The 15,898-nt window shown below is 36.4% G+C and overlaps 1 protein-coding gene and 3 long non-coding RNA genes across 4 annotated transcripts; all 4 read left to right on the top strand.

The window, feature by feature from the left end:
- Positions 1–264: 264 nt before the first annotated feature.
- Positions 265–2,780, top strand: LOC126817559 (uncharacterized). The gene is made up of 3 exons (XR_007679047.2): positions 265–394; positions 1,914–2,132; positions 2,616–2,780. It is a non-coding gene; the product is annotated as an uncharacterized LOC126817559 (long non-coding RNA).
- Positions 2,781–3,156: 376 nt separating this feature from the next.
- On the top strand, positions 3,157–6,027 carry LOC130012379 (multiple epidermal growth factor-like domains protein 10). The gene is made up of 3 exons (XM_056100207.1): positions 3,157–3,163; positions 4,850–5,023; positions 5,852–6,027. The coding sequence occupies exons 1-3, from the start codon at positions 3,157–3,159 to the stop codon at positions 6,025–6,027; spliced, it is 357 nt and encodes a 118-aa protein (XP_055956182.1).
- A 2,280-nt stretch (positions 6,028–8,307) lies between these two features.
- LOC130012460 (uncharacterized) lies at positions 8,308–10,092 on the top strand. Its single transcript, XR_008787894.1, has 3 exons — positions 8,308–8,439; positions 9,131–9,349; positions 10,002–10,092. It is a non-coding gene; the product is annotated as an uncharacterized LOC130012460 (long non-coding RNA).
- A 3,873-nt stretch (positions 10,093–13,965) lies between these two features.
- Positions 13,966–15,419, top strand: LOC130012461 (uncharacterized). The gene is made up of 3 exons (XR_008787895.1): positions 13,966–14,091; positions 14,418–14,636; positions 15,297–15,419. It is a non-coding gene; the product is annotated as an uncharacterized LOC130012461 (long non-coding RNA).
- Positions 15,420–15,898: the final 479 nt, after the last annotated feature.

Below are 15,898 nucleotides of genomic sequence, written 5' to 3'. Positions count from 1 at the left end.
TTTAGTCTGATAGAAATTTTAAAAGGTGCACCTATTGTGTCCGTGTCCATCGAGAGCTGGCATTCAACATGGTGTTTTTCGAATGTATACAACATAGATATAAATCTTGTATATCCAAAGATATTTTGCTCTAACAGCACCCCAGTGTTAACTGATTTAAGAATGTATTTAAGGAACACCGATGATAAACTAGAGATTACCAGTATATGTATTGGCATATTATGTTATTAAAATGATTACAAATCTGTGCATCTTATTGTATCAGGAGTAAAGAGATTTGGGTATGGTGATAGATACATATGTCATTGTGATGGAGGAGATTGTCAAGCTGATAACGGTATCTGTTCTAGTGGTAACTGCCAGAAAGGATGGTACGGTTCTTCATGCCAAAAAGGTTAGAAGCTTATAATACAGAATAATTTATGTCATTTCTGAAAATGTTTTCTGTAACAGTTGGGTATTCTTCTAATAAAGAAATATATGTATTCATTTATGGCTTGATTATAATAAAAAATAATAAACAACTTGGTATTATACTATCAATTAATGATAAAGCCACTGACATTCTGGCTTATATTTGCGCTTGGAAATCCAAACTTTATAAGTCCATTATTATACGTTTTGGACATAACACTGAACGTCACAATAGAAAGTTGGGATACTCTGCTTCATGAACGACACCCACCACGACTATATATGTAAACTATGAATGAAAGATCCCGCTGCTTACAAAGTTTGCCCATAATGTGCAGGTCATGAAAGAACGTATGAGCAGGCACATTTAGGCATATAGACTAACGACTTATGCATGTTACTGTAAATGAATGGAAAATATACGATTGAGAAATTAAAATCGTCACGTTTATCATATAGCGGAATACTAAGTTGATGGCTTCGGTTGATTTTTAGCAGCACATCTAGCAGTCTTAAAATATTTTCTTCGATGTCTTTGTGTTCATTCGGATTTTTAACGAAGCATCCCGAATTGTATTCCTCTTCTATTTTGTACCATATATTTTGATCTGGACCCTGTTTCACAAAAAAACGTAAATCTCCTTAAAAATTGTCTGAAATGTCATCCTAACTTAAGATAGGCGAGTTTCGCAAAACGATTTAAAGTATTTGATCTAAAATCCAGTAATATAATTTTTAAGATAAAATTTAATCAAATTTTAAAATAGTGGTGTTTCACAAAGCTATTTTACGGACAATTGTAACTTAAATTAATTTTAATTGTGGGCATCCGTCTCCCTCTCCTAACTTTACATCACGACATTGTTACATACAAAGAGATCTATTCGAAATAGTGATAATACTCTGGCTAATGGCAACCGGGTCACATAGTTTTAACATACCATCATTCACTCAATTTACTTCCGTGGCATGGAAAAAAACAACTACACTGATTTGGTGTTCTCATAATTGTCCCTAAATTAGTTTTGTGAAACACCACTATTTTAAGTTAAGATAAAATTTAACTTAAATTATTGCTTTATGAGGTTTTCAGCTAAATTTTAGTTTAAGATGATTTTAAGGAGGTTTAAGCTTTTTGTGAAAAAAAGGCCCTGGGTTTTAATTTTACTGGAATAGTAGTGTAAGTTTTTCAAGTAAATCTTTTTTAATATTAACATTTAGTTGACGGCATGATGCTTTTAGTGTTCATATCTTCTGGTTTGTTTTTAAAAAAAAAATACTTTGCTAGAGGCAGGTTTTGGTGACTATTCTGATTCTACAAATGGGTTGTAAACTGTTCAAATAATGTCTGAAAATTGGTTCAATTCTAACTGTTTCCATTCAGTTTGAACTTATTGTGGAGTTGATAATTTCTTTTGAATTTGGCACCAGTGTCACTCATGGGTCTACCTAAAATGGCACAATCCTATTTCTGTTATTTTTAAAACTTAAATCTTCAGAAAATGTCGCCTTAAACAAACAGACGTGGCAGAGTTCAACCTATTATGACCAGAATCTGTTACGACATTCTAGTTATGCTGTAGATGGTGATACTAATCATAGCAAGGAATATAATTACTGTACCCATACTGGTGTTGGCAGAACAAATGCTTCATGGGGAGTAGATTTAAACCGAAATTATCCCATTGAAAATATCAAAATATACGCAAGGAATCACCGTAAGTAGAATTTAAATTTATTATTTTTTAATATTCAAATATCATTTTAGTTTTAATTTTCCCTCTAATATAAATAAACGTATTAGAAAAGTAATTTGTAGATTGATCACTGTGGACATTATGGAGATAATGGTCCCTTCTTAATATAATGTATACGAATTTGGATGATTTCTGTGCAACACTTTCTCTGTGTTCAAGAAAAAGGGACCAATTAATTAGGCCGAATTTGTATTTCACCACTATTGGACCCAATGGCCAATGGTATTAGTATCTTTTACAAATATATGTACTTTTCTAATACGTAGAAACAACCAACGTTTGACTACCCACCATCTCCACTCTCCCCGCCATTAAAAAAAATCTCGCAGACATGCACACATGTTCATGAACAGTTGACCGTCATGTAGACATATATTGTGTCGACGTCCAACCCCTGTTTTTTTTAGATGAAATTATTCTGGTTAATTTGTTTCTGTTATATAGATATTGGCAACAGATTTGCAGGATTCCGATTATTCGTAGATGAACTTAACAAAACAAATGAAAGTCCATGTAGACCAGAAGATGATTATAACAATACAGTTGATGGGTTTATGGTAAATTGTAACAGTGTAGGAAGATATGTTACTATTACCAATAACAAGTCTACAAAAGAAAAATATGTTTTTGTTAACCTCTGTGAAGTTGAAGTTTATGGTAAGAGAAGCCTTCAATAAACTACAGTACCGAAAGCTAGGATTTTGAACCGAAGGGCGAAATTTTTAAATTTTCTACAAAACATTTTGGCAAAGTAGCCCAAGTAGAAAACCCAAAAATAATTTGGGTCCACGGCTTTAAGTGTTATTCTATATATAGAATAAATGTGATAGTGTATGGAGCTAAGTGAAAACCACCACCAACAGCGATATCAAGCTCAATATTACAAATCACAAGAAAATCTATGGATGAATTCCTCTTATCATAATTAAACGGGCGTCGTTGTCCTTATTAGGGTTATTGACCCATAGATATAACTGTGTTTGCAATGGCAAGTTAATATGAGATGTCCGACACTTATATTGCGGGACTCCCGAAAGGGAATCGATATCAGGTATCACGTGTTAGGAAATATATATAAGCATACTCTGCCGCGCGTGACACTGGCCACTACGATAGTAAGACATACTTGGATAAACATGACGCTATTTCATACAATTTTCGGTCTTTATTCCTTGTTATATATTTTAAACTTTATATTATTTATATAGTTTGTTCGGTTGGAACATTTGGACCAGATTGTACATCATTGTGTTACTGTCAATCACCTGATGTTAGATGTGATAAGGTCACAGGTCAATGTCCCAATGGATGTGCTGGTGAATATACTGGAATAAGTTGTAATATAAGTAAGTTTTATAGATTGGGTAGATCAAATAAAGTAAACATGAAAATAACTAAAGCACTGTTCAGATATACCTTGTCTGTCACAAGACCAGATAGGTTGCAAACCAAAAATAAGTCGCCCGCCCGTCGCTTAAGACTTGCACTATTTGAATATACATGTATATCGCGGGGTCTAAAATCTGGTAATACTGTCACTGTTCGTACGGTAAGGACTAAAAGTTAAGACATATTGCCGATTTCGTCATAGGTCACGAGATCTAAATAGGGTTAGAGCACGTTGTTGTTGACGAGATAGTGGGTTAGCCCTAACCCTATTTACATCTCGACGAAATCTGCAATGGGCCTTAGCTTCTGGTCCTAACCCTGTCGGTACTTGACGCCGGAAAGATGCAAATCTACAGGCTTTACAAAATTTAGGAAATTATTACAAAAATGGTTTAACAGAATTAACCATTTTTATACGAGCACGTTTTTATGTGGACGTATATTGTCGTCGCCTCTGTATACCCGTCCGTCCATCGATAATTTGTTTGTGGACACTCCACGGGTCAAAATCGGATAAAAATTGTGAGCTCTAGAGTGTCCACAAGTTAAAAACGTGATTTTTCGTACAATCAGGGGCCAGAATCCATGAAGTTTCGATCCGATACATACCAATATCGACAGGAACCGAGATCGTTTGACGATAAACCTATATTTCAAGTTTCATCAAAATCGGATAAAAATTATGACAATATACGTCCACATGAAACACAACAACCATTTATATGGAAAATAATCATAGGTTTGTTATACATATATCAAGTCGTTTGGACAAACGTTATCTTATTGTTGTCAAACACAAATAAAATGTTTTGTTGTCGAATGTACCCAGAAACCAAGTATACTATTCTAATAAGTTATGTATAATGACAGGAAATGGCTGATATTAGTATCATAATGTAAAATATTTTGTTGTAGAATGTAATCAGTCTGTAAACTATGAAGAGAATTGTAATAAGTTGCGTAATGATAGAAAGTTGCTGATATCAGTATTATAATGTAATATGTTTTGTTGTAGAATGTAATCAGACTATAAACTATGGAGAGGATTGTAATAAATTATGTAGTGATAGAAATTGTCTGATATCATCATCATCATGTGATATAAAGAATGGAACATGTAAAGGAGGGTGTAAAACAGGTTGGAAGGGTGACGATTGTAAACAAAGTAAGTTCTATAAGGCATCAAATAAGGACGCCGTATTTATCTATAATCCTTTGCGATATTTCATAATTATTTGTTATATAACTTCTATTAAAATTAATCATATATGTTACTTATCTGTCTGCAGAATGCAATACCGAAGAAAGTACGGATGGGAACATTGCACAAACATACGGTGAGAATTGTTCAAACGATTGTAGGTTGCGACACTGTTTCAATTCCATGTCACTCTGTCATCACATTACTGGTAAATGTGATCAAGGCTGTGCAGCAGGATATCAGGGTGATGATTGTACTCAAGGTAAATTTACCGATTACAGTCTTGCTTATGTGAGCAGGGTATCAGTTGATTAAAGGGAATTTAAGTAAACATATGAAAGTCAAATGAGACGTTCTGAAACCATCGCTAAAACTTTATGAAGGTGGTGTATGCAGAAACACAGTTCTTTAGATAGTTGTACATGACTAGGTGGGGGTTTCTAGCGGTCTTTAACATAATCAAAAAGTTTTAATGATCTAAAATATACTAACCAGTAATGGAAACAGACCACTGACTGGAATTGCTTACCAGACATAATGCAGCTGAATTTAATTTCTGAAATGATTGTAGGCTTCACATTAATTGACACAAGGAAATCAACAACAACTCATGGAGGCCAATAAGAATTTGACGTTGCAGTAAAGCGTTAGCAAAAGGGGTAAAAATCAAACCTCTAACAACCACAAACGCATGCAATGCCGCCGCATGGACGAAATAAGCCTCTTAATGGCTGCTTATGGGATCTTTCGCCACTCTTGTACAATGTTATTTCCTTTGTACGGAGCTTTTGCAGTTGGGGACCGTGGGAGACACGACGTCCAATATTGTCCCACAAAATATGATCGATTACAAGATTACCTTGCAGGATATACTTTCCAAAGTGGTCTATTATATACAAAGTGAGCTATATCTTCTCGTTACATACAATCTGAGTAATATTATTGCCAGCATGATATGTGATGCTTTTGTTGAAAAATCTAGCCAATCTTTGCATATTATAGAGAATTATCCGTGTAATAGCAGAGTAAACATAATATCGTGATTCTGTGGCACACCGATTTTATGTAAAAAAAAAATCTATTTTTATAGACTGCATAGAATCTATAAACTATGGAGTGAATTGTAATAAGTTTTGTAAAGACAGAAAATGTCTTGAATCATCATCATCATGTGATATAAGAAATGGTAAATGTGAAGGAGGGTGTAAACCAGGTTGGAAGGGTGACGATTGCAGACAGAGTAAGTTGAATATTGTCCTAAGTTAGATACATTTATTCCATGGCAATCTTTATAAACGGATAACAGTAATTCCGTAAGAGAATAGTAAAAACTAATAAAAAAGTTTATGAAAAGTTACTGTGCGTGATTCGCATATTTCGTTATATATAAATATCAAATTTTTCACTTTTTAGTTCGCGCTAATATGTCCAAATTAAAGTAACGATGCGTCATTTGTATTTTTCGCTAAAATATCTATGCTTATTTCTATACTCAGACTGATTATTTAACATCAAGAAAACAAAGCCGAAATATCAACTCTAGATAATCTTCCGCCTTCGATTCATTGGATTAAAATCAGGCCCATTAATAAGATTTCGCGAAACAGTAAAGATGGAGGTCGACGTTTTATGATACCAACACGTCATCCGACAGTAAAAATAATTGTAATTGGCGATTAGCCTACTGTGTGATAAAGTGTATCATTTACGTATAGAGCAGTACTGGTCTCCGGTATTATTCACGATTTGCTGTGTCGTATTTTTTCGCGTTTGGGTTCTAGTTCACCAGTGCATTTACCACGCAGAAACTTCAGAGAGAGAGAGAGAGAGAGAGAGAGAGAGAGAGAGAGATACCATTTGCCGTCTCTAGAAAACATTTATCCGGGTGCATGACATGGTGATGGCTGATCGACGATTGACCACTCGGCATAATACCAGTGCTGTTGGCATCTCTCATGGGAGGGTTGTCCACATTATCGCCCATCCTGGTAATTTTTTGGCCAGATTTGTAACCATGGATGAGACCCGTTTCCAAAAATGAAAAAGGAAATAGCCGGTCGTCATTTTGCGAACAACTTTTTCTATGGCGGGTGAAAAAGATTTCTTCCTGACCGGCATCCACGCCTTGCAACATCGTTGGCAAAAGCGTGTACACCTCGAAGGGGACTATCTCTCATAGGAGGGTTGGGCACATTATCGCCACATTATCTTCCATTCTGGTAATTTTTTGGCCAGATTTGTAACCATGGATGAGACCTGTTTCCAAAATTGTAAAAGGAACTAGCCGGTAGTCATTTTCCTAAAAATGACGACGTCGTGTCAGTTGCGAACAATGTTTTCTAGTGTGGGTGAAAAAAATTTCCTCCTGACCGGCATCCACGCCTTGCAACATCGTTGGCAAAAGGGTGTACACCTCGAAGAGGACTATGTAGAAAAATAAATAGAAACCACCGAACTTTGTACATGTCTTTTTTCACAGAAAGGCTTACGTAGCCAGCCCTCGTACATTTATTTTGGAGAGAGAGAGAGAGAGAGAGAGAGAGAGAGAGAGAGAGAGAGGGTCATTTCGGAACTAATGACACTTAATAATAGTTATCTCGTGACAATATATTATTTTGTCTTTCCCAGTGACTGGACTGAGAAATGAAATAAATAGGGATTAACATTCAACTTATCTGCTCCATCCGGGCTAATGAAGAAATGAAATGAAATGAAATGGGGTTTAACGTCCTACTGTTCTGCTCCGAACTGGGCTAATGAAGACGGGCATACGCCATACCTTGTGCTATAAGGGAAATCTTGCCCGGACAGCGGCACTATGGCCTACTCTTATTTCGAATTCCAACTTCCAAGGGTTCTTTAACATGCACCCCAGTGTGTATACTGGAACTCGGGTTTTCGTCACATCCGAAGGACTACATGTTGTTCGCTGCCAGGCCCTCCGTCCCACGTCACTGGCAGGGGGAACCACGCCGGAAAATCACGATGAACTTTCTTGGCCAACGTGGCTTCTTTAAACTGTTAAGCCTAAGGTCCTCAAATGTTTCATTGCCCTAATGCTTCACACCAAAACTGAAATCCGTCAAAGACTGCATCCTCTATCTCACTGCCAACGTTTTCGGTAAAGGGGGTGGTTAACGTCTTATCGTGACGCCAACGGTTCACAACTAATAATTTAAAAGAAATCATTTATAAATGTAGTCTCTATCGCTGAACAGGAGGTCGCGGAATGCTGAATATCGACAGGGCTCGTCCGTTCATGATCCCGAAGCTTCACTCCGTTAACAACTATAATCTCTATCGCGTCAACAAGGTTTTCGGAGGAGGGGGGGGGGGGCTCTAGACTTGAAGGTCGCGGAATGCCAAATATCTATAGGGTTCGTCAATTTTAAACCAAATCCGCTAAAACTATAATCCCTGGTGCATTAACAAAGTTTTCGGAGAAGCGGGGATAACTCCAAAACGAAAAAGTTAATGTTGAAAATCAATAACGTTCGTCCTCTCATGTTCCCAATGCTTTGGCTTTATGGTACTTTTTTATGGCAGGAGAAGTAAGAAGATTTGGATATGATGAGAGATATACATGCCATTGTAATGGTGGACTGTGTAACAAGAATACAGGTCACTGTTCTAGTGGTAAATGTCAAAAAGGCTGGTATGGTTTATCATGTCAAAAAGGTACTTTTAAAAAAGTTTGTAACTTTACGATGGAATGAATGAATGGAATGTGGTTTATGTCCTAAATTTTTACTCTAGCGGACGTACGCGATACGCTTTGAGGTATATTTTGCGTGTACAGCAATTGAATTTCAATTGCCAAGGGTTATTTTACGAACACTAGACACGGAACATCCGAAAGATTAGACGCTGTTGGCTTTGTGTTGTCTACGGTCTACCATACTGTGTCTTTTGTAGTCTTTTATATGTTCAGATGTCAACGTAGAATAATTGACTGTTTGTTGACGACGGTAAGTTTCCGACGGTTTTTAATCTTATTGTATGATTGTGACAACCTGTGGACGACAAACGTCAATAATCAAAATAATCTAATTAACACAGGTAAGCGCTCATTATGATTTTAATTTTTGGTCACTGACCTTTATGAATAAATTAACAGCATTGTAGAATTTAGAATAATTTCTGTAATGGCGCTCCGTATCATTTTCCGTAGTTTCGCCATAATAGTCCGAAGATTTATAAGGAATGCCATCGGGGCAAACGTAGCACAAACTGGACAAGTTTAGTTTATTGCTGGCGCAGGTTTTTTAGTTGTTGATTTGCTTTGTCAATGTTCATTATATTTTATTTATGATTATGAGACAGGATGCTATCTTACAAATATTTTATGAGACATCTCTTGCGTTTATAGAAAATGTAGCATTCAAAAAACGAACTGGACAGAGTTCTACCTATAGTGATGATGATGGTATAAGAAGTGCTGGATATGCTGTAGATGGTGATACTAATCATGCCAGTGATTATGAACGATGTAGTCACACAGCCGGCGGAACAGAACTTGCTTACTGGTCTGTCGACATGAACCACAGTTATCCGGTTACAGATATTCAAATATATCTAAGAGATGCCCGTAAGAATTGGGTTTTGAATATTCGACTAGCTACAATCTAAGGGCTGAGTGATCTCCTTCAAAGACAGGGCAATATTTGGCAATATCTTGCTCTAAAGAGTATACGAAGCTGACTGTGGAAATATTGAGATACGCAATTTGGAAGTAACATATATAGTGAACGTAACTATCTGCGGAACATAACATCATCGTCACTAACCCCTAAGTTCCGTTATCCTTCCACCTCCAAACCATGACTATTCAACAAAACCCGACTTTCGTGTCTGGACCAAAAGTAAAGGAAATGAGAGATGGGGGGGGGGGAGAGTATACACACGACTAATCGAGTTATAAAATTATTTAATGTCCCAGAATATTTATACCAGATCTCGAGTGAGAGACTGCTATTGGTCTCAGGTATTATACATGATTTGCTGTGTCGGATTTATTTTTAGCGTTTTGGCGCTAGTTCACCAGTGCATTTACTAGAAACTTTGAAAATCTTGGCCCGCTAACTTTAGGATTGATAATGCGTGTAGGCCTACGTATACTCTATACATTAAACATAATAATCTCGTATTATATTGGGTGGAAACACTTTGAATTCTATTGCCCATTAGTTTTAGGATTGATAATACTATATTAATAAGGTTCTCTTATTATTTTATTATAGATTATAAAAGATTAGAAGGCTTTAAAGTATTCATTGATGAAACAAATCAAAGCAAAATTCCCTGTAATCTTCAAAATCAACCCACTGTGGCACCTGTCTTTACTATAAGATGTAATAACATAGGAAGATATCTAACTATTTCAAATAATTTTCATAAACATGAAGACAATGTATTTGTTAATCTATGTGAAGTAGAAGTGTACGGTAAGTTATATTGGTGTTTAATTTGATTTTAACTATTGAACCAGTCCGGCCAACAGTCAAGATTAACAGAGCCGGGAATTGATGTGGTTTAACATGGTATTTTATAATAGCCTTAAATTGAAAGATGTCCATGTTTACATGTTTACGGACATTGTTACTCGGACATCGTTTTGCAACTATCAAGGGCTCTTTTACGTGCATCCCAACCTGTTCAGTAGTGGGCACCTAAAGTAGAACCGTTGTATACAGCTTTTTATCTAACCAAAAACATTCTTATATATATTTACCATTTAAACTTTATATTATTTATAATAGTTTGTTCGGTTGGAACATTTGGACCAGATTGTACATCACTGTGTTACTGTCAATTACCTGATGATAGATGTGATAAGGTCACAGGTCAATGTCCCAATGGGTGTGCTGGTGAATATACTGGAATAAGTTGTAATATAAGTAAGTTTTATAGATTGAGTAGATCAAATAAAGTAAACATGAAAATAACTAAAGCACTGTTCTAGATATACCTTGTCTGTCACAAGACCAGATCGGTTGCAAGCCAAAAATAAGTCGCCCGCCCGTCGGTAAAGATTTACACTATTTGAGTATACATGTATATTGCGAGGTCTAATATCTGGTGGATGATGTAATTGCAGCAGTGTAAACTGTCAGTGTTCGTACGGCAACGACCAAAAGTTAAGACATATTGCCGATTTCACCATAGGTCACGAGATGTAAAAAGGGTTAGGGCACGTGGTTGTTGATGAGATTGTGGGTTAGCCCTAACCCAAACCCGTTCCCTATTTATATCTCGACGAAATTTGCAATGGGTCTTAGCTTCTGTCGGTACTTGACCCCGGGAAGATGCAAGTCTACAGGCTTCACAAAATTTAGGAAATTATTACGTTTTTATGTGGATGTATATTGTCATCGCCCCAGTATACCCGTCCGTCGTCCTTAATTTGTTTGTGGACACTCCACAGTTCACAATTTTTATCGTTATAAACATATATTTTAAGTTTCATCAAAATCGGATAAAGGTTGTGACCTCTAGGGTGTCCACAAGTTAGAAACGTGATTTTTCGTACAATCAGGGGCCAGAATCCATGAAATTTCGATCCGATACATGGCAATATCGACAAAAATCGGATAAAAATTGTGACCTCTAGAGTGTCAACAGACAAATTGTGGACGGACGGACGGACGGACAGGGGTGACGACAATATACGTCCACATGAAACACAACAAGCTTTTATATGGAAAATAATCATATGAAGAGAATTGTAATAAGTTACGTAATGATAGAAAGTTGCTGATATCAGTATAATAATGTAATGTGTTTTGTTGTAGAATGTAATCAGACTATAAACTATGGAGAGGATTGTAATAAATTATGTAGTGATAGAAATTGTCTGATATCATCATCATCATCATCATGTGATATAAAGAATGGAACATGTGATGGAGGGTGTAAACCAGGTTGGAAGGGTATAGATTGCAGACAGAGTAAGTTGAATATTGTCCTAAGTTAGATACATTTATTCCATGGCAATCTTTATAAACGGATAACAGTAATTCCATAAGAAAATAGTAAAAACTAATAAAAAAGTTTATGAAAAGTTACTGTGCGTGATTCGCATATTTCGTTATATATAGATATCAAATTTTTCACTGTTTAGTTCGCACTAATATGTCCAAATTAAAGTAACGATGCGTCATTTGCATTTTTCGCTAAAATATCTATGCTTATTTCTATACTCAGATTGATTATTTAACATCAAGAAAACAAAGCCGAAATATCAACTCTAGATAATCTTCCGCCTTCGATTCATTGGATTAAAATCAGGCCCATTAATAAGATTTCGCGAAACAGTAAAGATGGAGGTCGACGTTTTATGATACCAACACGTCATCCGACAGTAAAAATAATTGTAATTGGCGATTAGCCTACTGTGTGATAAAGTGTATCATTTACGTATAGAGCAGTACTGGTCTCCGGTATTATTCACGATTTGCTGTGTCGTATTTTTTCGCGTTTGGGTTCTAGTTCACCAGTGCATTTACCACGCAGAAACTTCAGAGAGAGAGAGAGAGAGAGAGAGAGAGAGAGAGAGAGAGATACCATTTGCCGTCTCTAGAAAACATTTATCCGGGTGCATGACATGGTGATGGCTGATCGACGATTGATCACTCGGCATAATACCAGTGCTGTTGGCATCTCTCATGGGAGGGTTGTCCACATTATCGCCCATCCTGGTAATTTTTTGGCCAGATTTGTAACCATGGATGAGACCCGTTTCCAAAAATGAAAAAGGAAATAGCCGGTCGTCATTTTGCGAACAACTTTTTCTATGGCGGGTGAAAAAGATTTCTTCCTGACCGGCATCCACGCCTTGCAACATCGTTGGCAAAAGCGTGTACACCTCGAAGGGGACTATCTCTCATAGGAGGGTTGGGCACATTATCGCCACATTATCTTCCATTCTGGTAATTTTTTGGCCAGATTTGTAACCATGGATGAGACCTGTTTCCAAAATTGTAAAAGGAACTAGCCGGTAGTCATTTTCCTAAAAATGACGACGTCGTGTCAGTTGCGAACAATGTTTTCTAGGGTGGGTGAAAAAAATTTCCTCCTGACCGGCATCCACGCCTTGCAACATCGTTGGCAAAAGGGTGTACACCTCGAAGAGGACTATGTAGAAAAATAAATAGAAACCACCGAACTTTGTACAGGTCTTTTTTCACAGAAAGGCTTACGTAGCCAGCCCTCGTACATTTATTTTGGAGAGAGAGAGAGAGAGAGAGAGAGAGAGAGAGAGGGTCATTTCGGAACTAATGACACTTAATAATAGTTATCCCGTGACAATATATTACCTTGCAGGATATACTTTCCGATGTTGTCTATTATATACAAAGTGAGCTATATCTTCTCGTTACATACGATCTGAGTAATAATATTGCCAGCATGATATGTGATGCTTTTGTTGAAAAATCTAGCCAATCTTTGCATATTATAGAGAATTATCCGTGTAATAGCAGAGTAAACTTAATATCGTGATTCTGTGGCACACCGATTTTATGTAAAAAAAAAATCTATTTTTATAGACTGCATAGAATCTATAAACTATGGAGAGGATTGTAATAAATTATGTAGTGATAGAAATTGTCTGATATCCGTGTAATAGCAGAGTAAACTTAATATCGTGATTCTGTGGCACACCGATTTTATGTAAAAAAAAAATCTATTTTTATAGACTGCATAGAATCTATAAACTATGGAGAGGATTGTAATAAATTATGTAGTGATAGAAATTGTCTGATATCATCATCATCATCATCATGTGATATAAAGAATGGAACATGTGACGCCAACGGTTCACAACTAATAATTTAAAAGAAATCATTTATAAATGTAGTCTCTATCGCTAAACAGGAGGTCGCGGAATGCTGAATATCGACAGGGCTCGTCCGTTCATGATCCCGAAGCTTCACTCCGTTAACAACTATAATCTCTATCGCGTCAACAAGGTTTTCGGAGGGGGGGGGGGCTCTAGACTTGAAGGTCGCGGAATGCCAAATATCTATAGGGTTCGTCAATTTTAAACCAAATCCGCTAAAACTATAATCCCTGGTGCATTAACAAAGTTTTCGGAGAAGCGGGGATAACTCCAAAACGAAAAAGTTAATGTTGAATATCAATAACGTTCGTCCTCTCATGTTCCCAATGCTTTGGCTTTATGGTACTTTTTTATGGCAGGAGAAGTAAGAAGATTTGGATATGATGAGAGATATACATGCCATTGTAATGGTGGACTGTGTAACAAGAATACAGGTCACTGTTCTAGTGGTAAATGTCAAAAAGGCTGGTATGGTTCATCATGTCAAAAAGGTACTTTTAAAAAAGTTTGTAACTTTACGATGGAATGAATGAATGGAATGTGGTTTATGTCCTAAATTTTTGCTCTAGCGGACGTACGCGATACGCTTTGAGGTATATTTTGCGTGTACAGCAATTGAATTTCAATTTCCAAGGGTTATTTTACTAAGGCATGCCATCGGGGCAAACGTAGCACAAACTGGACAAGTTTAGTTTATTGCTGGCGCAGGTTTTTTAGTTGTTGATTTGCTTTGTCAATGTTCATTATATTTTATTTATGATTATGAGACAGGATGCTATCTTACAAATATTTTATGAGACATCTCTTGCATTTATAGAAAATGTAGCATTCAAAAAACGAACTGGACAGAGTTCTACCTATAGTGATGATGATGGTATAAGAAGTGCTGGATATGCTGTAGATGGTGATACTAATCATGCCAGTGATTATGAACGATGTAGTCACACAGCCGGCGGAACAGAACTTGCTTACTGGTCTGTCGACATGAACCACAGTTATCCGGTTACAGATATTCAAATATATCTAAGAGATGCCCGTAAGAATTGGGTTTTGAATATTCGACTAGCTACAATCTAAGGACTGAGTGATCTCCTTCAAAGACAGGGCAATATTTGGCAATATCTTGCTCTAAAGAGTATACGAAGCTGACTGTGGAAATATTGAGATACGCAATTTGGAAGTAACATATATAGTGAACGTAACTATCTGCGGAACATAACATCATCGTCACTAACCCCTAAGTTCCGTTATTCTTCCGCCTCCAAACCATGACTATTCAACAAAACCCGACTTTCGTGTCTGGACCAAAAGTAAAGGAAATGAGAGATGGGGGGGGGGGGGGGGGGGAGAGTATACACACGACTAATCGAGTTATAAAATTATTTAATGTCCCAGAATATTTATACCAGATCTCGAGTGAGAGACTGCTATTGGTCTCAGGTATTATACATGATTTGCTGTGTCGGATTTATTTTTAGCGTTTTGGCGCTAGTTCACCAGTGCATTTACTAGAAACTTTGAAAATCTTGGCCCGCTAACTTTAGGATTGATAATGCGTGTAGGCCTACGTATACTCTATACATTAAACATAATAATCTCGTATTATATTGGGTGGAAACACTTTGAATTCTATTGCCCATTAGTTTTAGGATTGATAATACTATATTCATAAGGTTCTCTTATTATTTTATTATAGATTATAAAAGATTAGAAGGCTTTAAAGTATTCATTGATGAAACAAATCAAACCAAAATTCCCTGTAATTTTCAAAATCAACCCACTGTGGCACCTGTCTTTACTATAAGATGTAATAACATAGGAAGATATCTAACTATTTCAAATAATTTTCATAAATATGAAGACGATGTATTTGTTAATCTATGTGAAGTAGAAGTGTACGGTAAGTTATATTGGTGTTTAATTTGATTTTTACTATTGAACCAGTCCGGCCAACAGTCAAGATTAACAGAGCCGGGAATTGATGTGGTTTAACATGGTATTTTATAATAGCCTTAAATTGAAAGATGTCCATGGTTACATGTTTACGGACATTGTTACTCGGACAACGGTAATTCCGTTTACTCTTCATCGTTTTGCAACTATCAAGGGCTCTTTTACGTGCATCCCAACCTGTTCAGTAGTGGGCACCTAAAGTAGAACCGTTGTATACAGCTTTTTATCTAACCAAAAACATTCTTATATATATTTACCATTTAAACTTTATATTATTTATAATAGTTTGTTCGGTTGGAACATTTGGACCAGATTGTACATCACTGTGTTACTGTCAATTACCTG

The sequence above is a fragment of the Patella vulgata genome, chromosome 4 (assembly GCF_932274485.2).
Source record: "Patella vulgata chromosome 4, xgPatVulg1.2, whole genome shotgun sequence".
NCBI classification, from domain to species: domain Eukaryota; kingdom Metazoa; phylum Mollusca; class Gastropoda; family Patellidae; genus Patella; species Patella vulgata.
The sequence above is the reverse complement of the archived record's forward strand: the minus strand, read 5'-3'. Positions and strand labels throughout refer to the sequence as shown.